General features: G+C 35.2%; 1 protein-coding gene across 7 annotated transcripts in view; it reads right to left on the reverse strand.

The window, feature by feature from the left end:
• GRIA4 (glutamate ionotropic receptor AMPA type subunit 4) overlaps positions 1-25,978 on the reverse strand; it is a 381,468-nt gene that overhangs the window by 81,863 nt on the left and 273,627 nt on the right. For all 7 annotated transcript variants that reach the window (XM_028516861.2, XM_028516860.2, XM_028516859.2 and 4 more), the window contains exon 6: positions 9,001-9,054. In XM_028516861.2, coding sequence (XP_028372662.1) covers positions 9,001-9,054 — 54 coding nt within the window. The remainder of the gene's footprint in view (positions 1-9,000; positions 9,055-25,978) is intronic.

Genomic DNA, 25,978 nt, shown 5'->3' on the forward strand with positions numbered 1-25,978 from the left:
ACAATATGTAAAATAAACATCTATTTTGAGAATTAATTAGAACAATTACAGGAACAAAATAATACTGTGATGTAAGCAGGGTGCTAGAGAGGGCCCTTTTTATAAGGTCAACAAAGACATTGTTCCTGACTTAATGAGCCTGCAGTGTATTAATGTCTTATTGCAGCTGAGCCACAAAATGTTATATAATGCCTGGTACAGAGGTGATGTAACATTTATACAATGGAATACTACTCAGCCATAAAAACAAGAAACTTTTACCCTTTGCAATGGTGTGTATAGACCTGGAGAACATTATGCCAAGTGAAATAAACCAGTCAGAGAAAGACAAATACCATATGATTTCACTCTTACATGGAATCTAATAAACAAACTGATCTAACAAGAAAAAAACAGAGACAGACTCATAGATGGAGAGTAAATGACAGCTAGTGGGGTGGAGGTTATGGGGTGGGAGAATTGAGCAAAGAGGGAAAAGTACTCAAGGACAGGGACAACATTGTGGTGGTTGCTGGAGGGAGTATAAGGAGGACAAACAGTAATGGAAAAGTGCAATAAAGATTAATTGAAAAAATAAAAAAAACAGTAATTTCATGAATAAAAAAAGAATGAAGGCATTCTATACTATTGTTGTATAGGGTGATATGTGAACCCAGTAATAGGTTTAGCAGATTAGGCATATAAGAACAGCTTCCTAGAAGCGGCTGTTAATTAGAACTGTGTAAGGTAAGTGCCTCCTGGTGTAGACAACACATAAATTAAAGCTGTGAAGATCAAAGCAGCAGTATTAATGCCTTGGGATTAGTTTGGTTTCTGGAAGGGACATGTGAGAGGTGGAGTGGGAAAGAAACTCTGGGGTTAAGCAGGGCTAAGTGTTACAGGGCTTTGTTCATTAAGGTGTATAGTGTAGATACTTTGTCCTAATGCATTTTAGCAGCAGGGAACTTAGATTTAAATGCTTACTCTAGTAGAAGATGGTGAGCAATGGGGCAGTGGCAGCATGCCATTTTTAGAGAATGGAAAGAAGCTCTGTGGATGGGTGAGATGACAAGCATTAGAAGGTAGGGTTGGAAAGACCACAGGTCTTTTCCTTTCATGAAGGGCCTGGATTCTTTTACTGTATTTTTAGCTTGGAGCCAATGAAATAGTTTAAGCAGGGAAATGATCTCATTCTTATCTATCTTTAAAAAATAGCAGGGAGCAAAGTGAACAGAAAATTGGAAAAGAGTAAGTCTAGTGGCAAAGCAGGGAAGCAATTTTCTTTAAATCTCTGAGAAACAGGCTACAGTGAGCCAAGTGATAGATAAAGTTTCCCTGACTTTACATTTCTTGGAAATATCTGGAGTAGAATTTAACCTATTGAGATACCATGTGCTTTCTCCAGTACCTCTAGATGCTGGGTATGTGTAAAGAAAACATATGTGCACCTGCACACAAACCGTAAACAGGACATAGAAAAGAAAGAGTTCAGCAGTATTTCATCTCTTGTAAATTTTACTCATTCTTAATATGCAATTGTTAATGATAGTGGCAGTGGTAACCTTAGAAAAATTTCAAGAATCAGGGATGGGGCATGTCCGTGCACCTAGACCTGAGGCACAGTCCTGCTATTTAGAGCGTATGATCCTTTTAATGGGTTGTTGACTTCAGATTGCTGATGTTTGGTTAAGGATTTTCGTATCTCTATGCATCAGGGGATTGGCCTGCAATTTGCTTTTTTGTATTGTCATTTTCTGACTTGGTATCAGGCTGATGCTGGCTTTGTAAGATGAGTTTGGAGGCATTCCTCCTTTTCTAATTATTGGAGTAATTTGAAAATGATTGGTCTTCATTATTTTCTAAATATTTGGTAGAGTTTACCCATGAAGCCGTCTGGCTTTAGGCATTTTGTTGGGAAGATTTGGTTATTGATTCAAACTCCTTACTTATTATTGGTCTGTTCAGATTTTTATTTTCATCATGATTCTTGCTTGGTGGATTGTATGTTTCTAGGAACTTATCCATTTATTCTAGGATATCTAATTGGTTGGTGTATGATTGCACAGAGTAGTTTCTAAAGATCCTTACTATTTGTATAGTATCTGTTGCAATGTATCTTCTCTTTCTGATTTTGTCTTCTCTCTTTTTTTCTTAGTTTTAGACAGTGTGTCAATAGTGTTCATCTTTCAGAAAAACAGCTGTTAGCTTTATTGATGATTTTTATTGGCTTTTTAGTTTCTATTTCATTTATTTTCACTCTGATCTTTATTTCTTCCCTTCTAGCTTTGGAATTAGTTTGTTCTTGTTTTAGTTCCTTGAGCTATAAAGTTAGGTTATTTATTTGATGCCTCTCCTTTTTCTTAATGTGGGTATTTATTGGTATAAAATTCCCCCTTGGAACTTCTCTTGTTGCATTCCATATATTCTGGTTTGTTATGTTTCCATTTTAATTTGTGTCAGAGCATTTTTTGATTTCTCTTGATATTTTTTGACTCACTGGTTGTCAGGAGCATTTGGTTCATCTCTACATATTTGTAAATTTTTCCATTGTCTTTTTTTGTAGTTGACTTATTGTTTTACACCATTGTGTTCAGATAGATGTTTGATATGATTCCAAACTTCTGAAGTTGATTAAGGCTTGTTTTATAATTTAATATATGCTCTATCCTGGATAAAGTACCCTGTGTGCTTGAGAAGAATGCACTATGCTGTTGTTGAATGGGATGTTCTGTAGAAGTTTGTAGGTCTATGTGGTCTAATGAGTGCTTTAAGTTCAATGCTTCCTTACTGATATCTTGTCTCAGTGTTATCTATTTATTGTTTATCAGGTATGAGGTTTCCTACTATTGTATTGCTTTCTTTTCCTGTTTTCAGATCTGTTAATAATCGCTTTATATATTTAGATGCTCTGATGTTGGATATATATTTATGCTATATTATATAATATAAATGTATCTACTGATAAACTGATTCCTTTATCATCATAAATGAACTTCTTTGTCTCTTGTTTTGGCTTAAAGACTAATTTTTTTCTGATATAAGTATAAATTCTCCACTCCTCAGTTTCCATTTTCATAGAGTATCTTTTTTCCTATCCCTCACTTTTAGTCTATGTGTGCCCTAAAGTCTGAAACAATCTTTTGTATGCAGCATATAGTTGGCTCTTTTTTATTTTATCTATTCAGCCACTGTATGTCTTTTAATTGATGAATGTAATCCATTCATATCTAAGTTATTGGTAGAAATTGACTTACTAATGCCATTTAAAAAGTTATTTTTATACTCATCTAAAAACACTTTCTTATTGTTTATAGAGAGAGAAGGAATGGGGGGAGAGAGAGAGAGAAAGAGAGAGCGAGAAAGAGAGAGAAAAAGAAAGAGAAAGAAAGAGAAAGAGAAAGAGAAAGAGAAAGAGAAAGAGAAAGAGAAAGAGATCCAATGGTTGCCTTCTTGTATGCACCCCAACTCAGGATCGATCTCACAACCTAGGTATGTTTCCTGACCAGGAATTGAACCCATGACCTTTTCATCTATGGGACAATGTTGGGAACTGCCCTGACTGGTTTCAGAAGCTGTAAACCACCCCCCCCCCCCCCCATGGCTTAGGCTGAGTGAGCGACCTTTGGACCATAAGCCACTAAGGAGACAAAGCTTATCTCCCTGGTAGGGGCACTGCTTCTGCTCCTTTTACTTCATTCATAACTGGTCCCCAATGCTTGACCAGTTAGCCAATGATGGGTAAGATTCCCCAGTGGGGGAATGACCTAAGACAGGCACAATCATGTGGAGGCCCCAAGGAAGGACTTGGGGGTGTATAGCAAAAGGGGTTGATGGACCCTTGACCCTTGGCTTTGACAAAGCCTGAGTCCTCATTCTGTCTGTGAGAAGTCTCCTAATATCCTGGCTGCCTTAATTCCCCTGCCTGATTTCAGTCTGAAGCAATGACAGAGGGCAGTACAGCCCTGTGCTGTAAAGGGCAGGTTCCCGGGGTGATCAGGCCTAAGACAGAATATGTAAAATCCTGTGAAACCTGCTTTGCTAAGAATGCTCTCACTTAAATGGTAAGGGTCTGAGCAGGAAATGAGTTTGTTTCCCAAAGGTTTGTAGTCCTTTAGCTAACAGACCCTGACTCAGAATAGGTACTCGTAGTAGTTTGTATGCTATCTATTGTTTGGTCCTTATTGCCTGACAATGATTAATGAACTTTACCTGTATTCCTGTGCAAACTGAAACCCAGTAAAAACCTGTCAAGGCAAGGATCAGGGAGCTCTCCTTTGAGAGAGTAGCTGTGCTGTCCCTTTTCCTCCACAGGACTCTGTAGTCCCTGTGAATTTACCTTGTATCTCATCCATAACACTGGGGACACTGCGGGCCGGGGTCTGAGTCAGGACAGGTCCTTTGTACCTTTCTTTCTGTCTTGTTCTCCTTTTTTTGTGATTTGATGATTTTATGTAGTAATATGCTTTGATTTCTTTCACTTCATCTTTTGTGTTCTACTGTAGATTTTTGCTTTGTGGTTACAATGAGGCTTATATAAAACATATTATAATTATAACAGTTTAAGCTTATAACAACTAAGCTTTGAACACATACAACACCTCTACAATTTTAAATATTCCCTCCTACATTTTATGCTTTTGTTTTATAAGTTACATTTTTTTAATGTTGTGTATCCATTTGAAATTATTGTAGTTATAATTCTTTTACATGACTTTATTTTTAACCTTCTTATTAGAATTAGAAGTAATTTACCCACCAACATTAAAATATTGGAGTATTCTGAATTTGCCCATATATTTATCTTTACCATTGGGTTTTATACGTTCATGTTTTTATGTTAGTAATTTGTGTCCTTTAATTTCAGCTTGAAACATTAACATTTCTTGTAAGGTCACTCATAAAGATCAACTCTTTTAGCTTTTGTTAGTTGGGAAAACTATCTCTATTTCAGTTCTGAATGACAACTTTGTCAGGTAAATAGTCTTGGTTGACAATTTTTTTCTCTATTAGCACTTTGAATATATCAGCTCATTTTCTTCTTGCTTGTAAAATTTCTGCTGAAAAAATACACTGATAGTTTTGTGATGGTTCCCTTGTACATAACAAGTTGCTTTACTCTTACTTATTTTAATGTTCTCTTTGTTTTTATTTTATTTAATTATAATGCATCTCAGAGTGTGCCTCTTTAGATTCAGCTTATTTGGTATTTTTGATCTTCCTGGATCTGGATATATGTTTCTTTCCTCAGCTTAGTAAAATGTTCTGCTATCATTTCTTTGAACAAGTTTTTTGCCCCTTTATTTCTCTGTTCTCCTTCTAGGATCTCTATAATGTGTATATTAATGCATATGATGGTATAGCATTAAGTTCCTTAAGCAATTCTCACTCTTTTTCATTGTTTTCTTTTTTTGCTTAACTGATTGAATTCCACTGTCCTGGATTTAAGTTAGCTGATCTTTTCTTCCACTTAATCTAGTCTGCTGCTGGTCCTATATTGAATTTTGCAGTTTAGTTATTGTGTTCTTCAGCTTTGTAATTTATGGTTGGTATTTTTTATATTTTCTGTGCCTTTACTGAAATTCTCATTTTTGTGTGTGTGTTGCTTTCCTGACTTCAGGAAGCATCTTTATGAATGTTTTTTTGAACTCTCTTTTTGGGCAGACTAGTCTAGACTAAGCTCCTGGTCACCTTTGAAACCTATGTGATTCCTCAAGCTGCCTTCTTTGTTCTTAGTGGCTCCCAGTATTTGAGGCTGTACCAAGCTCTGCCAGTGTCCCAAAAGAGAGGATAAGGTGATTATAAGCCTGGCCCTTAGGCAGCAGCTTATAAAGCATGTGGTAAAACCTATTTAAGAAAAGTTTGGAAAATGGGCATTTTGCCTGTCACCTCTACCCTGAGCCTTGAGGAGATAGCCTTGGCAAGTACTCTCATGCATTATGTGTCAAGATCTGCTTTATTGTTTGCTACAGTCCTGTGGGACTTGTGAATGCAAGCTTTGTTGGCTATCAGCTTCAGTTGTCCCTTGGGCAGCATAAGCACAAGGTGGGTATGTGTACAAGCTCATGCTAGAGGCAATTTGGCAACCTGGTTTTCTATTTACAGGAAGCTGGAGGAAAGAAAATGGCATAAATGCTCACCAGCTCCCTTGGGCTCCATGGAGGATTACAGACAGCACCTAAATGTATGAAGCTAGACCCTTGAAGATGGATTCTCGGCAGCAGGTTAAATGTAAACAGTCAATCCTCTTCCAGGATAAGACTGGAGATGGGCATTTTTGCCTTCTCCCTCTGCACTGAGGCCTGTCTTGATAGCCACATTGAGTGCTCATGTACCCATTAAGAATGGCTTCTTCATTTTCCATAGTCGCCTGGGTCTTCTGGATTCATGTTTTATTGGCTTTTTCAGGTAGGTATTTTTTTTGGAGGGAGTCTGTACTGTAAGTAGCAAGGGTGCTAAATTTGTAGCCCAAATCTTCGCTCTTCATGGAGAAGTTGGAAGCTGGGGATTCTCTCACAATTGCATGGCACTGTGCCAGGGATAGTGTTTATGGAGAATATGTCTCAGACTTTCTTACCCATTTCGACATGGGTTTATGTTTTTAGTTGCCTGATGTGTACGAGTCAGGTACTGTCTGGATTTATCTCTGAAGGACTGCTCTCTGTGTGCATCTGTGGGATGAAGGATGTTCAGGAGCTTCCTATGTCTCCATCTTGATCCCTCTAACTAAATCAGTCTTGATGACTTGGCTAAGTAGTAGCTCCATTAATTGAATATTGTAATTGTAAGCTATGCTATAAATGGAATTCTTTTCTTTTTTAAAAGTATATTTATTGATTTTAGAGAGAGATACAGGCAGAAAGAGAGAAGCACTGACGTGAGAGAGAAACATTGATTATTTGCCTCCCATATGCACCCGAACTTGGGATCAAACCCACAACTTAGGTATGTGCCCTGACTGAAAATTGAACCCGCAACCATTTGGTCTATGGGTTGACACTCCAGCCAACTGAACCATACTGGACAGGGTTGGAATTATTTTTTTAACTTCATTTTCGGAATGTTTGTTGCTAGTATATAGAAATACATAGATTTTACTGTATTGACCTTATATTTTGTAACTCTGCTAAACCCATTTATTAGCTCTTAGAGTTTTTTATTAGATTTTTTAGGATTTTCTATACATCAACCTTTTTTTCTCATTCTGGACAGCTTTTATTTATTTTTCTCACCTAATATCATTTGCTTGAAACTTCAGTACAATGTTCAAAAGAAATGATGAGAGGCACATCCATGTTTTATTCCTAATCTTAGTGGAAGATCATTCAGTCTTTCAACATTAAGTATAATGTTAACATAATCTTTCTTTTGATACTGAATTGACTTCACATGTAGGAATTCTATGCACATAGTTCTCAAGAAATAGCTATCGATTGGCCCAATGTAACAAAAATCACTCTGGTTTTTAAAGTCTCAGTTTTTAGGGACAAATGAATTTCAGTAGAATCCATATTAATAAGCTATATTATAATGCAGATATGTATGAAGTACTGACCTAGTCATGTATTATAATAATATCAGCTACATATGGTAAAAGCCTGGTTGTTTTTAGTGAGAGCAATACAAGCAACATCTTTTTTACATCATATATTGTTACTTAGTCATTATACAGATAACCTAATATGCTGCCATCTACTGAGGCTGTTTAATACAGGCTGTGATATCCATTAAGATGTTATAACTATTAATTTTTTCCATTTTTATTGGCTTAGCAATGTCAAAAATTCATTTATGGCATGACAATGTATAGCATGTTGACTTTCTTTTTCTGAATTCCATTGTTTAGAAAGAATTGATGTCAAAACCCTCTGTTTGCTAGAATTTTCTTGTATAATATTGTGAATGCAGATATCTCATAAGATTTCTTTGTCTTACAGTGATTAATACCAAAATATACAAGTTTTAAGATTTATATGTATTTATATTTTTATAAATTATATTAAAACACTCAGAGTATAGACCTACTAAAAGTAATGGAGAAGATAAACCAAAATTTCTCAGTATTTCGATGATAATCCCCTAAGTAGCATAATTATACTTTATTCAAGAAATACAATACAATAAGACTTTATAGTCTATTGCTGCATTTCAGTATCTCAACTCCATAGTGAAACCCAATTCACTAGCGAAAAATTCCTGTCTCAAATTAAGATGGCCTACTTGCCACATGGTTATAGTGGGCATGTCTCAATCCCTTTGCAGCATTTGGTTCTTTTCCTTCTTCAAGGACAAAGCGCATAACAACGAAATATGTGGTGGGGAAAAAAAAAAGAAGAAAACATTCTGAACTTCTCTAACATATATCACTTTTGAGATTAAGGCCTTGGGGCAGATGGTCCTTATATAAAGCAAGGAGAATGGCCTCCTGCTTGGGTAGCTTACCCACTATGTGGCAGAGTTAACAGGAAATACCTAGAAAGTCTTGCCAAGAATTAAAAGCACTTGCCTTAGGCCTTTAAGAATTTTATACTGATGCATGTATCTAGTATCCAACTATGTCTAATATATGAATAACTGACATAACTTTAAATATTTGAATTACAATAAAAACTTTCTTAAATAGCCATTTCTATCTTGCTTTTCTTTACATTAGAGAACATGCGGCACCAACATTCTTGTAATTCTCTTGAGTACTGGCAGTCTTTATTCACACAGTGGCACATTTATCATTTACACAGAGAAAAGGCCATTATTTAACTTGCCAAGTGATACCATAGTAAAACAAACATTGTAATTAGTTTTAAAGGTCATTTTGGCAGATATTAAGTTGATCTATATCAAATATATTGGATTCTACATTAGAAATATAATGATAATTGGAATAAGAAGATTATCCTATCTTATAAAAAAGCTTAGTAAGTAGTATAGTATAATCATTGATTGGAACATTAGTTTAAGGTACAATTGAAATAATTTTGAATGCTTGAGAAATTCTTATAAAATTAGAAAATACAGAGTTCTTACCAAGTTTGCAATGATATAATGGTAGCCTTTAACATGCTTTCCAACACTCACAATCTGTGAAGATATAAGGAAATAAGAGAAAATCAATTTAACTTTATTGTACTTTTAAAAAGTAGAATTTTAACTATTTTAGCATAATCCTTATAGACACTGATGAGAAAATATTGTTTTCCTTATAAAAGTGATTTATCTTAAGGAAAATAAATTCAGAAGCCACATTAAAAGTTAAGTGGTTAAAGTAAAAAAAGAACCTCTAATTTTAAGCACACTGTAAATATAAATGGCCAATTATTTCACTATACCTTCTTCAAAAAAATACTACACTATAATCCCCTCCCAAAGAGAATGGCAATGTTACAAAACAAATCAATAGTTTATATATTACTATAGAAAATATAGATAACATAAAAAGCTTAAATGATTTTGTTCCAAAAGATTTAGATTTATTTAATTTACTGATAATTTTTAGAAACACATGATAAACTATTAGGTGTCTTCAACTGGTAAGAAAGATTTTCTATGAGTAAATTGGATTATTATTGTGAGCAGCAAGTGATATTTTTCTAAGGCCAATCTGTTTTTAGATACGTCTGATACCACACAATACTTAGTTAACCTACTTATGGACATAGCAATATTTTATTATAATAAAGAAAATAAGGAGAAGACATCATCAAGATACTTTTCTCTCTGTTAGGTTCACTTTTTCCCTTAAGAATGTTTTTTAGAAAGTTTTAAAAAATTGGAAGTGCCAAAATTTTAAGAAAAAATAATAGGATTAAAAAAATACAACTTTAGCCCTGGCTGGTGTGGTTCAGTGGATTGAATGCTGGCCTGCAAACCACAGGGTCTCCGGTTTGATTCCTGGTGTAGAAGACATGCCTGGGTTGGAGGTCAAGTCCCCACAAGGGGGCATGCAAGAGGCAACCATCCATTGATGTTTCCCTCTCTTTCTTCCTCTCTTCCCTACTCTAAAAATAAATATATAAAATCTTTAAAAAATATGCAACTTTATTTCTGCACTAAAAATTAAAAGCCTTATTTTAAAACTGAAATTTTATTTCAATTAGAGGAAATCCAATGACAGTTAATAATGAGCAGCTTTGTAACCTCATTGGTATCCTCAAATGTAACAACACAACATAAGATTTCATATACTTCCATCATCAAAGAAAAAATTAAATTGTGTTTAGCATTTTAATATCCTCTAAAATATTTCTTTGTAAACTAGTGACTTGTGTATGAAATACAGGAAAACTCCATTTAAACCCATAACCTAAGAGTTGTGCTGGGAAACAGTTTTGTACACATGGCTCTTGGTGAAATGGGATCTCTGTTCATCTCATCTTTTCTTTTTGATCCCATCTAAGACCTCTTTGTCTTTAAGTTTCTGTAGTTTCACCACAATGAGTTTGGATTCTTACTTTTTAATTTTTGTTTATAATATTTAGGATTTGTTGTGCTTGACTATGAGGATTGCCCTTTAACAATTCTGGGAAATTCTCAACCAAAATCCCTTAAAATCCTTTCAAAGGCGTTTTTGTGTTTGCTTTTAACAGATACTGCAATGTTGATAATACTGGTGTAGGGCCATTTTTATGATAATTTATTCATTTCCAGATTCTCTGATCACAGTTTGTATAAATTCAAAACACAATCTGTGATGACAAATTCTCACAGAAGATATCTCCTGCACCGCACTAAACCCGCACCATGTCAGAAAGCAGTTAGCGGACTCCTTGTACAGGTAGCTGACTTCTGTTATTTTATTGGGGTGTTACCCTTCAATAGTCTGGCTTAGTATTAGATCTAAGGTATAAATGTATTGCCTTGACTGAGCCCACAGTTTCTGTTCCTAGGTGAGCGTTAAACTCCCAGTCAGGCTGCCCAATCTGACCACGTCCGTTGGTGCGGTCATCTTCAATCTTGGCCCCTGAAGGTTTTCTTTACTTTCTTAGAAGCTCAGCTATGCATTTGTAATGTTTTACATAGCATTTTTATATGCTTTATTTTGTCAGATTGATCTTGTCCACTATTTATCTAAAACGAATTTCCCATGACAACCTCACCATACAGATGAGGACAAGCAATAAATAGATGGGCTTATAAAGAAAGTTCAGTAAAGAAATAGCTTAATTAGTCATCATAATGGGTAAAACAGTCCTGAGTGGTTTGTCATGGACTGAGTAGCTTGAACCCCTCTTATTTTGGGAGCATCTCAGGTACCACTTGTGCAAGATAGTTATCAAGGAACACGGTGGTTGATACTCAGCTGGGAAACTGCATACTGTTATTCAATTTACTAGAAAGATCTGTACTCTTTGACTTCAGCAGGCACTGCTGCCACTGAGCACTCTGTTATTTTTCTTACTGATTCACCATAACTTTCTCTGTTGTGGCTCTTTAAGCCCTTTTGCACTCTCTTTAAGCCCTCACACTCATTCTGCCTCTTGTCTCTCAACACCCTCAGCTTGCGATTTGTGTGCGACCTCAGATAATAACCTCTCCTTTCTTTTAAATTCACTTTAAAGTATAAATGATTGGAAATATGTGAAATCAGTGGAAATTCTTCACTGGGTAATTCTGTAAAGAAATTGTTGTCAGTTCTAGATTGCCTGGCAAAGAACAATAATAAATTAATGGTTATGTAATACGTTTTCAAGGGCTGAGGACTTAGAGAAACCACAAAGAACCAAAAGTGACAAAAATCCTGGCTGCCAAGGCCTTGCAGAGTTTGATATGCATCAACATTCTGCAAGCCCAGGGCCTCAGGGAGCAGTGATCTGCAGATTTATTTACCTTGCTGGTGATGCTAGAAAGAATACCATTTTTGCTGAGCCAGATCCCTCCTGGGAGAAAGTGAAGGTTCTGCATGTTGTTGCAAAGGCCTCAATGTGTGCAGTGAGTGTGATAAGCACTGACCTGGGGGTGGCCATAGTTTAAGGCAAGATCTTGGTCCTTCTACCAAGTATCCTCCACTAGATTGAAGTTTCTTTGGAAACATCATGTTTATACTCCATAGTAAAGTATCCTATACCTAGAGTATTATTTATTTAATTTTTGAAAAATGATCGTGTAAAATCGACATCATGGGTGTTGTTTTACATCTTTCATTATCTCAACCAAAGTAAAGACTCTCTTATGTAAAAAAAAAATCTGAGTGACTGGAATTCAAATGTAGAACAAACCTTGTATCTCTGTATCTGATGCTATTCTGTCATAATGAGTGGACAGAAACAGCTTGAGGTGAATGATATGAATATCAAATAGCACTACATTCACTCAAGTGTTTTGACTGAGTTGTCACATGAAAACACTGCCTAGATGAGGACTTGGCTGCAGTAATTAATGATGGTTTTTCATAAAGACAAAAAGTGTAAAAAAGCAAATTGGCATTTTCATACTTTATCTTCTTGCAAGAACCAGGATGAAATTAAACAAAGAATAATGATTGAGAGTCTGGAGTAGATTTGAAGAGTGGGTTAGGAAGGACATTCTGCACCCCAGGGCCTCAGGGAGCAGTGGTCACACTGATGATACACTTTCAAGTGCCCACGTTTACAAGAATAAAACATAGGAAAAATGATTATTTGATTCTTTTAATACTTTTTGTTGTTTGTTTTTTAGAAAATAAACATTTGTTCATCAACATCCATGGTAATGGTCAAATGATTCAATTCTGAAATCAGGCTTATGTGTCTCAATAAGGTAAATGCCAGATGTCATCACTGTAGATGTTTTATTAGCAAATTATGGCATAATCAATTTTTATGAATGGGACAGGGACTTTTAAGTCTTTGTTTATTTATTAAAATTAGAGAAAAATGAGTCCAGGACATCTTTTCATCTTGCCTCTACCTTTAAATAAGTAGTGCAATAAATGTCTCATGTATAAATTTAGGTCAGGAAAGCCAAAGATTATAAAGATAAGTAAGTTAGTGCTGCTCTTACAAGGATGTTTACTATGACTGCAATTCAAACAGAGTAAAGGGAGTAGTGTGGGTTTTAAGAAGTGGTATTGTATGATTAGGAGAACAAGGTAGTTTTTAAGAGAGAATAGATACTATTAAATATTGATTGGATGAATAAAGAAGTTAGTGAGAATATAAATGTCACCAACACTAGCATATTACGATCAATTTGAGACTTGAAAATGAATAAAGCTCAGTGTTCAATCCACAATCAGATTTTATGTTAGTCTTTTATGAATCAGCAATGGTTTTATGTATCACTCAGGGGTCTTTTGAGATAAGAGCTGATATGTATTACCTGAAACTATTATTATGAAGCTGTGATTGTTATATTAAGCACTGTCTTTAAGCTGAAGATCTTCAGTGGCACACTTGAGTATGAATATGAGTGGTTTTGGTTTCCCTTTTAGTTAAATTTTATACATCAGCTGGAAATATCTCTTCCAGTTATCATGTTCTTGAGAGTTCAGTGACATGGAAAAAACAGTACAATATTTTGGCAGTGTTAGAGACACGATTGATGCCTGGTAAATGTTGGAGAGTTATTGTAATGAGGGCAGTCACTCTCACTAATCTTTGTATTCTGTAGAAATGTCAAACTCCCAAATGTCCCCTGAATGCTGATTTTAAATAGGCTTCAACACATTTTCATATAGATAAATACCACATTTTTAGTTTGTTTAGTTAGTTTTCTTCAGTTCTATAAAAAGAAAAAATATAAGGCAAGGGACTTTTGCAAACAACTGTGGACTTAAACTACAATCTTGTAAAATAACAGAAGGCCCTTTAGTTTGGAGCATGGGATGCACACACAGGGAGAGGGAAATAAAGAGCCCAGACCAAACAGAACTAAGGCTGCCCAGTGTGAGAGGAGATTAAGAGAGAAGATAGGGAATGAGAGCTCTCTTCAAATGTTTGAAGGGAAAGAAGTACCATGTGCACACACAGGTGTGTGTACATATATTTTTATTCTTTTCTATACTTGGAGATGTTAGAAATTATAAAAGCTTCTAATTAAGACAAACTGTTTTTTAGGAGAAAGGGAGGGGAAGAGACTTGCCCATAAAGGGAATGGCTACCTCTCAAAGTAATGATCTCTCTCACTGGAAGGACATAGCAAAAGCTGACTCATGATCAATAAAAGAAGTTGGGGTAGAGTTCTTTGGACTCTAGAATCTTATACAGACTTAAAAGTTCTATATCTGTATTGTCAGTCACTGTAATAAACGCTGCTGGTGCCCCACCATGCTTTTCCCTCTTACCATGTTAACACACTGGCTTATGACTTCTAACTGGCAGCACCTGCATTTCCATGACACAGGGTCTTCTCTGGTCTCTAGAGCATGCTTTGCCCTTAGGGGTGGGGTGGTGGTGGGGAGACCAGGTGGAAGAGTCAGGAGATGAAGGCCCTCTTCCCCAGCAGTACTGGTGCAATGATGACAGGAACCGGTGCATAGAAAATCTAAGTTCCTTGCCCCACAGTGAGATGATTCTAATGTGTATGCTCTACACTAGCTCTAGTAATTAGTTTACGCTAATTTCAAATGAGATTAAGCCCCTCTCACACACATAGTAATTTATGTAGTAATTTGCTAGATAAATGCTGCACCTTTTATTGACTGCATTTGTCCACTGTGCTTCAGGTGTGTTCTTCACCTAGCAAACTGACTGATTACACACCAATTCCTGCCTTAAAGTATGCTTCTGGGGGAAGCCAAACTAAGATAGTCTCCAGTTTAAAAATAATTACCAACATGGTAGTGTAATCTATAATGTAAAAAACACTTCTGTTGACTGACTGTCCCAAGCTTTTCATCTCTGTAGTATAACCTGTCTTTCTTATATTCTGAGTCCCTAATCTCTATGTATAATCAGGGTCTCAAGTTGTACAAAATACTTTTATTTGGATATGTAAATTTGGTTTGAAATGTTTATTCTCTTATATAGAGAAATAGGAATGAATTAGTATCTTTATTTAATAAATTATTTATATTCCTGAAACATGATTTTCCCCTTCATATTGTCTTATAATCTTTAAGGATACCCATGCATAGTACTGGTTTGCTATTGTTTCTTTCTTCAGCTTTATTCTAAATGATAAAAAATTCTTTCAGTTTTATCCTTTTGGATCAAAGAATATAGATAACTTGATATATACCTCTCCCACACTGACAGCAATATGATTTGAATAGGGTGGTAGAACTATAAGTGAAAATCAAGTGTTGAAATTATGGTGTTTAATGTCCACTCTGTGTCTTTCTGCCCCATCAGGGTAACTGCCAACAGCCACAGAAAAACACATGGTAGAATACACCTGCATGTCCTTCTCTCTGACAGTTATGGTTGTTCAAAATTCTACATCCACAAATCCTGAATAGTATTATAATTCTCATTAGGTTGACTCTGAATATCTCTTAGCAGAGATCCATTTTGAGTTAAAAGCACTTTAATTTAGTGATTTAAAATATTTGCGAAGAGGCACAAAAGATTCTATGGAATTTGTAATTATTAATTTGAAACTCACATAACAGCTTGAAAGAACCAGAGAGCAGCATGTTCTTCTTTAATTAAAGACACATTTTGTAAGAAGCAATATAAAAATCATTCTAATGAGATATAGGTGGAGAGGTTAATCCTGTGCTTTCATTAACAAATGCATTAAATAAATACAAGCATTAAGTGATGAAGCTGGGACTTCACCCCAGGTCTTTTGACTACACTTTTCATCATTTTTTATCATACCCTGTTGCCTTTCTTAGGCCACAGCAATTCAATAGCACTCTATCTTTCATAATAACAAAATGAATAAAACAGATACTTATGAGAATGACATTCTTTCTCACATTAGATTTTTGATGATGCCAAACTTGTGCAGAAGAATAACTAAATTTCTCGTAATGAAACAGACACAGTTCCTTTTTTTCAGTAATCTTGTGTCTGAACATATTGTTTCAATAAAAACATATATGCAAGGTATTGTTAATCCCATTTTGCACTAGACTGGGTCAGGAACTCACAGACGAAGAACTACCAGGTAAAATGTAACACATCCAAGTCTAGGTCTGCAAATTTTTTATACACTCATAATAAAGCTAATTATCAGAAAGACTTAAATAATTCAGAATCAATTTTGTACAGCTTGTACTTTACCAGATGTATATTTAAAATGACAGTTCAAGTACATATCCTATATTTAATGCCAATTCAACTCCATAAAATAAGTAAATCTATTTATGAGACAAGCTCAAAGTGGTAATTAAAGGTTAAACTATGTCCAATATAGTCAAATACATTCTAACTATACTAGTGTTAAATACATTTTGTGATGTTCCTTTGAAGACAGGAATTCCATAAGTGGTAATATATACAGTTAACTTTCATTAATCAGAATATCTTATTTCTTTTTTTACAGATTTTTATTTATTTATTTTTAGAGAGAGGGGAAGAGAAGGAGAAAGAGAGGAAGAGAAACATCAATGAGCGGTTGCCTTTTACACGCCCAGTACTGGGGGCCTGGCCTGCAACCCAGGCATGTGCCCTGACTGGGAATCGAACTGGCAACCCTTTGGTTCACAGCCTGTACTCAATCCACTGAGCCACACTAGCCAGGATGGAATATCTTATTTCTTGAGTTGTAACTAATTGGATATATCATCACTGAAAAAATATCTAGGGTTATAAAAATTCGAGGAGTCATATATTTAGGCAAGTAAAATGTAAAAAGGTGACTGAAAAAAAAGTTCTGTGGCCACTTTAGCAGGAACACTAGGTAAAATAAGGTTTAGTAGGTTTTTTTGCTATAGGAATGTTTAAAGACTTTAATAACAGAAAGTACACTAAAAACCTCTGAGCCAGATAGTGTACAGTTCTGTAGAACAATTTTAAAAGGTTGTTTCAGTTCATTCTTCCATGTATAAAAGACACACGGACAAAGCCAAAGGGAGTTAGGATCTAGGGTAAAAGATAGGAGTCAGTGGGGTGGAGGAGAGTAGTGAGGAGAAAATGGAGACAATTGTACTTGAACAACAATAAAAAAAGATTTCGGAAAAGTTCATCCTATAACATTATTCTTCACTCACATCCTTCCTTAACTTTCACATACATTTCAAACTTCAGTTACTTTAATAGTACTTTCTTATTTCTCCTCAGTGTTGATCTTCATTACCCATAGCAAAAGCACAACTTAAACCATTTGAGGCATATTTAAGTTCTGTCCATAATTTTTGTGATAGCACCTCACTATTTTGTAATTTCAGCTAGTAAGTTTTTGGTCATGAATTTTTAAATTTACATGTTTGTAATTATATTCGATAGATAAAATTGTGATTGAATACGTAAGTCATATGGACCCAGGGTTATTCTCTTTACTTTTTTTTTATTGTTGTTCAAGTACAGTTGTCTCCATTATGGCAATAGAATACTTTCTTTGCATTTAAATTTATGGGTATGTTCTACTTTGAATAGTTTGGTACAAGAGGCCTGGTTCCTATGAAGTGGATTCAGAGAGGACATAGATATAAACAGATATCCTGCCTCAAAAAAGGAGTAGAAATTTTTCTGAGTAAACCCTTCACATTTGTTTAAATGATTAACTCCTAAATCATTTTAAAAAATGAACATATGAAAGGTTATAACTGACAGAGAGAGGGCAGAAAACATGATACTTCTCCCTAACAAATGGGATTCTCCCGTTTGATGTTGGTATGCAATATTTGCATAGCAACTTCACTGGGCAGGTCTTTTGCCCATATTTTCACAGTTACAATGAAAATTTAAAGACTATTATTCATAATGACTGAGAATATTGTTAACATTATCAATTTTTTTAAACCCCAGTTAGATCAAGTAAACTTCTCAAAATTTTAACAAAAATAATAAAGACTATGAATGCCTAAGTGCACATCATGGTGTTTTGCAAAGTGACATATAATAAATATACTTAGTAAAAATAATGTTATCACTATTTGGCATTATGTATTTATTTGTTTATTGTGTGGCTCCCTCACTGAAATACAAGCTCCATGGGGTAGAGACTTCTACTGAGCTTACAACATTGATTTGTAATAAGCACTGAATAAATATTTGTTGCATAGGTGTCAAATAAATGAAGTTATACTTTATTAGACATGGAACATCCTTAAAATATAAAGTATATTTTTATACTTTAAAATGTAAAAGTGAAAAATAAAGTATAAAGATTAAGAACATTTACTCTTTTGCTATACTACTTAGTAACCAGAATGACCCCCTTCCAGTCCATTCTCTATATTGTCATCAGAATTATCTTTTTAAAATAAAATTTGATAATGTCATTAGGATGCTGAAGACATCCAATGACATGTGAATGTTATGAATTTAAAACTACTAAGTAAAGCCTATGAGGCCTTTCACAACTTGCCTTCAATTTGCCTTCTTATTTCCCCTGCACTTGATATTCAAGCCACACTCACTTCCTTTCCCTACAGAGGTGGCTTCCGCACCAGAGCTCTGCTCTGAACGTGCCTTGAATGTCTCTTCCCAGGTTTTCTTACTAGAGAATTCTAACTCATTTCTCAATAATCTACTTTCATCTTTATTACACCTTTCTGCATTGTGCTGTATTGCTTGCTTATGTTCCTCTGCTTTGCTTTACATTTGAAATTTCTTCAAGGCAAGAACTGAGATTGATTTAACTTTATATACAATGTCCATAGGTATTGAAAAAATATTTGTTAAATAAATGAGCAAATGGATGAGTGTTGAATACATTTATAAGGAAGGAAAATAAATGGTGGGGTGGGCAGAGACAAGACAATTTATTTCTCTTGTGTTACTTGTAAGATACTACATATTACATTATATTATGTTATATTGGAATATTTGACTTTAAGTTTATGTTAAAACAATCAGAAAAATGAACAAAAATTAATTATAAATATAAAATTCAAATATATGTGGTCTGTTCAGAAAGTATCCAGCCATGTCCTATGAAAAATAGAGATATTTATTGAAGAAGATACAAACACTGTACATATTAAAATGATGCCTCAGCGTCCTTCAAAGTAGGTACCTGGGATCTCACACAGTTCTCTCAGTGTCTCTTCCACTGTTCAAAACACTCTGCAAAATCCTTTGTTAGAATCACCATCAGCTGTTCCATTGTATTTTCCTGAATGTCATCAAAGGTCAGAAATCTCTTCCCTTCCAGAGGTGATTTTAGTTTTGGGAAAAGCCAGAAGTCACAGGGCATCAAATCTGGGCTGTAGTGGGGCTGAGTCACATGGGTGATTTAATGTTTCATCAAAAACATCTGCATGTCTTGATGAAGCTGCTAATCACCAGTTGCCCATACCTGCAGACTTCTGAATCATTCAAATAGTTTCCATGGAAGAATGTTCAAGATTAATGCAAAATTTGATGCAGATTCATTGCTCTGCTTGCTCAGTCACTTTGAATGTGATGGCCACACAGTGCACATGCTCACTCAATGGCATCTACCACCCCCACGGACTAGTACAGTGAAGCTGTCATTGTTTACACATGTGCATTCCAGTCCACTCTCCTTGGCTCCCAGGTTACTTATATTAATGCCACACAAACTGTATTTGTTATATTAACAATGCTGAACTTTTTCTGGACAGACCTGATACATGTATATTTATATGTTCCAATATATGTTCTGTAGTTTTAAGGGGAGGACATAGGGCCAGGACAGAGACAATTTAAGCCTGGACTTTGGAAGAATAAACAATCATGTGCTATATATGAATCTTAAAAAAGCGAAAGTAAATTTCCTCTGTATACAGCCTTGATCATTCTTTCATTTGTCAGTGATTTTGTAAAACTTACTTATTTTGGTATAAATGACACTCCTTTAATATCCTTCTATAATCTGATCTTAAACTTGGTATATATATGAGTTCAGAGAAAATCTAGACAATTGACAGGAAGTCTTGAACAATTATGTGGTTAACCTGAAGGAGAGGATTAGGAGTGAATTTGTTCCATTATCTTTCTAAAAAATGTATCTCTTCATTTACTAACAGGTTGTACACTCAATTACTAAACTGTTTAATATGAATAGTCTAGAATTTATAAAGTATAGTTGTATTTATCATGTTTACAAGACTCAGAAACATGTTCTCAAAGGTATTGTTGAATGTTTTTCTCCCTTTTTATTAATATCACTGCCTTTTGAACATTTAAAAAGTAGCTACAAAATCCTAGTGAAATAAATTATGAAATCATACTCTTTTTCTACTTAAAGAGGACTATTACTTACCTATTCCTAAACCCTAGTAGATAAGTCTATGTAGCTGACTTTTACTTAAAGCAAGAAAAACTAACTTTTTTATATATCTAAAATTATCAAGCAGATTTTCCTTTATTTTTTTAAAATTAAGAAGCTGAATTTTTGAATGTTCAAGTCAACAATAATAATGACAACAATTCTAATAAGGTTCTTGCAGTATCAACTAAAATAAATTTTATTCTTGATCATGGTATCTCCCCTGCCAGGTAAGTATTAATTTTATTCTGACAATCATATTCTTTTCTTTAAAAAATCTTATACATTTTGTCTTCTTTTTATTTTAGTGTGTTTACTTTATAAGAATGAAGAAGAGCTGCAACCATGGAAACAGTTGCTAAGAGATAATTAGAGAAGCCTTTACAGGTCCCACCTCCTTTGCCTGGCTGAGATCTGTAAAGGTATTTCTGTTTTCTGTGAAAACGACAAACCCAGAGCATCATAATGGGACTTGCACATTCAAATCAAGTCAGCTGAAAAAAAAAGTAAGATTAAAGAAGTGAAGTTCACCTTTTAAAACATAATCTCATGTCTTTTAAGTTTTGTCTTTGTTGCAGCTCCGGATCCAGCCAAGCTTGATATGCAAAAGTAGGTTTATAATGACGTAAAAGAAGTCACCCTGCCAGTACTGCAGTGCAAGAAATTGCTGATATGATTTCTTTGCTACAGTAATTTATCTGAGTACCCGATTTGTTCCCATTGTATCTCACTCACTGTTACTTTAATATATGGCAGTAAAAACTCTTGTGCTTTTTTTCAGCCTATACAACAAGCTCTAGAAGCCTAAATTCCCGATCTCAGATGACTGAGGGCTTACCCTGTACAACTTCCAGTACTGGGTGCTCTTCCCTGAAACACATAAAAGAGATATTTCTCCTGCTTGTATCTTCATGTGAAGCTCATTCAGACTCTCATTTATGCAACAATTATTTTGATCTGTTTTTATATCACTGGGAGCAAATTGGTAAATGACAAACTTAGACTCTGCTTTGATGGAGAAGTTTCAACAGCAAAGGCAGATTGCTAAATGAATGCAATACAAGCACTAATCCCTGTTCCTGCTACCTCTGGTCCTTATAGCTTCATCTTGGCACTCTACCCAACTTTTATCCCATAGAACTGATCTCCTTCTTCCAAGCGTTTTCAGACCCCTTTGCCTTTCCATTCCACTGGGAGAATATAGAGCATTTTCCATTTAAGTGTCTTTCCCTCCCCCCAGGAAGAATTCTGGTTATATTTAGTCACCACACCTTCTGGGTTCCTGATCCGTTTGGCAGTAATTCTGTCTCTGAACCCATGTGATTGTAATGATTTGTTTGTGAGTTCCCAGTGTGGGGTCCATGATTTGCGCCTCTTGATAGAGCCATGCAGTACCTGGGATGATGGCTGGCACATAGATGTTGAGTGAATAAATAAGGAGTCAAGTGCAGAATTGACCTGTCTCCTGCTGGTGGCTCATTCCTGCTATCATATTGTATGCTGCTTAATCTTTCTGAAGATGATGCAAACAATTGAAGCTATCATCTCTCTATAATGACTACTTATAACTGGTTTCCTCTTCTCTTGCTGCTTCCTTTTGTCTCTTCTGTATCTTATTTCACACTTTTTAGAGGTTTGTTTTTTTTGTTTTGCTTTGTTATGTTTTACAGTGGAAAAAATGAATTTATGGCCATTAGCTATTAACTATAATTCTCCTTTCTTTCTAGATAATGAATGGCTCAACCAAATATGGCTCACAGAGGCAGGCTCTTTAGGCCTTTGGCCCTTTTTGGTGTTTTATTCAGTATCTGATATGTTTTGGGAAGCATACGTGGACCAGGTAGAGCTCTAGATTTAGTACAATTTCTTACATTAGAGAACTCTGAAAACTTATAAATGCAGACTCTAGGTAAATAGGCTTTACCTGCTAATCAGCACTGTCACACATTTGGTAATTGGCGAAAAACCATATCTGAGGCCTGACGTGTCACTTAGGTGGCGCCTTGGACTAAGCACAAGTTAACTGGGGCCCTGTCCATGTTTCACTGCCCACATGCAAATGGAAACATTTCTGTTTGTGAGGAATTTTCGGCTTTCTAACTGTGCTCCGAGGAAGGATATTTGGCTTTCTTTTGTGGTGCAGTAAAGGTCTAAGAGGTCAATCATGACTTTTAAACTTTTTTGATTAATTTGCAAATGGTAGGGGAAGGTCACTTGGTTTGCTAATTATCTGAGATTCACATTGTGTTTGACAGAACACTGAATTTTGCTTTCATATGGCAAAACTGAAGATGCTGGCGAAGGGAAGGGGGTACCATGAAATTCGAGGTGTGTGCTAGAGACAGTTCGAGATATCCTTGAGCCAATTCCAGGGCCATTTTTCTCCATTACTTTGATAAACGGCTATTTTGTGCAATGAGGTCACTTTTTGACATCTTCTCCTGGTAACTACTTGGTTTACTTGGTTGGACTCCTTCAATACATCTATGGTATATCCCAAGGCCAATGTAGTTCCAGTTCTCTATCTAATGCCTTTGACATCGTCACCTCCTCAATAAGAACTGGCACTCAGAGCAAAGTCCTTGAGGCAATGAGAGTCTTGATCACTTTTTATGTGCTATTTTTCTAAAGGAGAGAATATATTTTAGTAGGATTTGAGTACTTTTTGTTTAAACCACAGTTAACCAGGTGAGAGTTACTAATTAGAACAGAAAATGTATCTCTTTTGCTCACCACTTTATCTTCAGCAGAGCATGGGGCCTCATCCAAAGTGGGAACTCAAGAAATATTTGTAGAATGAGTGAATATACAGAAAAGGCCACTTGACTGAAGTTTAATCTTTATGCTTCTTTTCAGCATATGCCCCATGTGTAAAATCATATATTGCTTCAGGATTGAACACAATTATCAGAAAGTCTTCATTGCAAATAGCATTATTGACCTTTAGAGTGAGAAAGGCTTTCCCGGATCATCTCAGCCCAATGCTCCTCATTTACAGTAAGGAAGGAGAAGAATCGTGTGTGAATGGATTCACTCACTTTTGAAAAATAAACAATTTAAGATTTCTTACCCATCCCTCAAAAAGTAAAAACCTTTATCTTTTCTGGATAAATTATAATTTTGAGGCAATAAGTGAACTGACCAAAGAACGCGTTAGAACACAAGCCCTCCCACTGCCCGTTGTGACAACAGCAGATCTCAGGGGACGAGCTGGGCCCCTGGGAGCTGGGTGCCCCTGGCAGCAGGGCCACAGAGACCCAGCCATAGGTCCTTAGGTGGTGTTCCTGGTGGAGTGAGCTTGTGAGCAGCCGTTACCTTCAAGTGCCGTTTGGCTCAAATGGTTTTTGATGCTGGAAAGATGAATATCAAGGCTTTGTTGCTTTTTTGCTACTGGGTTAAAAATGAGAATCGAAGTCTGGTACTTCAGTGTTCAATTGATAAGGTATTAGATAGAGTCCCCAGAGACTCTTTTTGAGAAATGAAGTTCCAGATTTAAAACTAATAGATATGTGAAGATAATGTTTGATAGTCTCCTACTATCTGCCATTTATTTTGACATGAAAACAATTGATTTGCTCCAAGTTATATTAAGCTATTATGAGCTATTCTATAAAATAATTTATGTATTTTTATAGCAAGAAAACAAGGTGAGATGAACAATGCCATTGTCCAAAAAGATTATATCAATTTTAGTAGAAATCAAGATTTTTTCTTTCAATAATTGATCAACAATTCAACAAATACTCAAAAATGTTTTTAGTTGTAAGTTGCTTTTCAAAGTTTTGTTCCTTGCTGATGAGTAGACCAAAATGCCCATTAGATTCAGAGAGCCAAACATAAAGTTGGTTTTGATGGAGCCTGATGCAAACAAAATGGCAAAAATCTAATGTAGTTTTGTTATTTTCTAATGCTTTATTTTTTATTGAATTTTATGGTATTTTTTTGCATTACTATTTAGTCCTCTTAAATATCTCAGTGAGAGATATTTACATAAATTCCTCCATTTTTCCTTAAACTACAATTTCAAATACCTGTTTTGAGGCTCATTTTTTTTTTGGAATGTTTGAATGAGAATGTGGCTGACTGCTATTTTAAATAGCAATGCATTTATAAGCCTTTGCAACAGCATGGATGGACCTGGAGAACATTAGGCTAAGTGAAATAAGCTAGTCTGAGAAAGACAAATACCCTATGACTTCACTCATTTGTGGAATATAATGAACAAACTGAACTAACAAGGAAAATGAGGACAGACTCATAGATGGAGAGCAGGATGACAGCTACAGAGGGGTGGAGGGACTGAGCAAAGAGGAAAAGAGCTCGTGGACATGGACAACAGCGTGGTGTTTGCTGGGGGCGGTAATGGAAAAAATACAATCAAGATCAAATTTAAAGAAGAACTGATAAGTTCATTGAATAAAAATAATTTGGAAAACATATACTGAAGATTTCAGTGTTTCTCTAACTACAGTTGTCCACTATTAATTTTGAGAGAAAATTGTGTAAGCTATTTACATTATATGTTAAAAATTGATACAAATTGAACCATCAAAAAAAGGATTTATTAACAGCATGCTACCATAATATGAAGGGCATCCACTCTTCTGGAAATTTCCCCTGATCTTTATTGTAATAATTTCACCAGCTTCTGAGAGAGGGATATATTTTTCTGATTAAAATTCCTTAGTATTTCACTTTTTTAAAAATGGATCGATTCTTTAAAATTGTTTTCTTTTGTTATCCCCATTTATTTAAGATGTCGTATCACAGAGGTAATGAAATGCATTTACAGATTCCTGACAAAAATCTGGATTATCTCTTGTATTTAGATGAGTCAAGGGTAAAACTAGAAACAATAAAAGTGATTTTGCTTAGAGGTACAATGCATTAAAATATTGAAAGTAAAAAAATCATTTCAGAATCAGAAATAAGCCTTACAGAGAAATTTTATAGGACAATTAAGAGTACATTATAGTCTCACAATACAGTAGACTTTGTTATAATTTATGAGATTTATACATGAGAGGTATTTTAAAGGGAAAAAGGTCTATTATTAGTCTCATTATTACTATGCAGTCATGATGGAAACCTTTCAGATTCAGCGAGAATAATAGATATAGAAATAGAAATAGAAATAGAAATAGAAATAGAAAAGGTAGACATTCAAGTTTTCTAAGTTTTGGGGATGTAATGCACAGCATGGTGATTACAGTTGACAATAGTGTATTATATCCTTGAAAGTTACTAAGAAAATAGACCTTAAATGTCCTCATCCACCCAAAGAAATGATAATTATGTGAAGTGGTGAATCTATTAACCAATTTTACCATGGTAATCACTTCGCCATTTATTAGGGTATCACATTGTCCTGTTGTACACCTTAAACTTACCCAATGTTATACATAATTCATATCTTAATAAGGCTGGCAAAAATATTTTTCTGAAATGACAGTGAAATAAAAATGTACAGTTCCCTTAGCAAGAGCTTATTTAAGGCTTATTTAAAGAGTTATTCCAAATCACTCGGGTGTGCAGACTTTCTTCTTAGAAAACAGCTAAGCCTCCGAAATGGGTCAGTGTGCTTTCGGCACTCAATTGCTTCCTTCAGACGCAATCTTTTAAGCACAGGTGCTAAGTGGAGGGTCTTTCTGAGCCTCACTCAAGCTCTGACAGGAACTTGGCAATCCAGGCAGTTCTTAGAATTGACTGCTCTCTGGGATTCATGAGGAATTATTTACAA

The sequence above is a fragment of the Phyllostomus discolor genome, chromosome 6 (assembly GCF_004126475.2).
Source record: "Phyllostomus discolor isolate MPI-MPIP mPhyDis1 chromosome 6, mPhyDis1.pri.v3, whole genome shotgun sequence".
NCBI classification, from domain to species: domain Eukaryota; kingdom Metazoa; phylum Chordata; class Mammalia; order Chiroptera; family Phyllostomidae; genus Phyllostomus; species Phyllostomus discolor.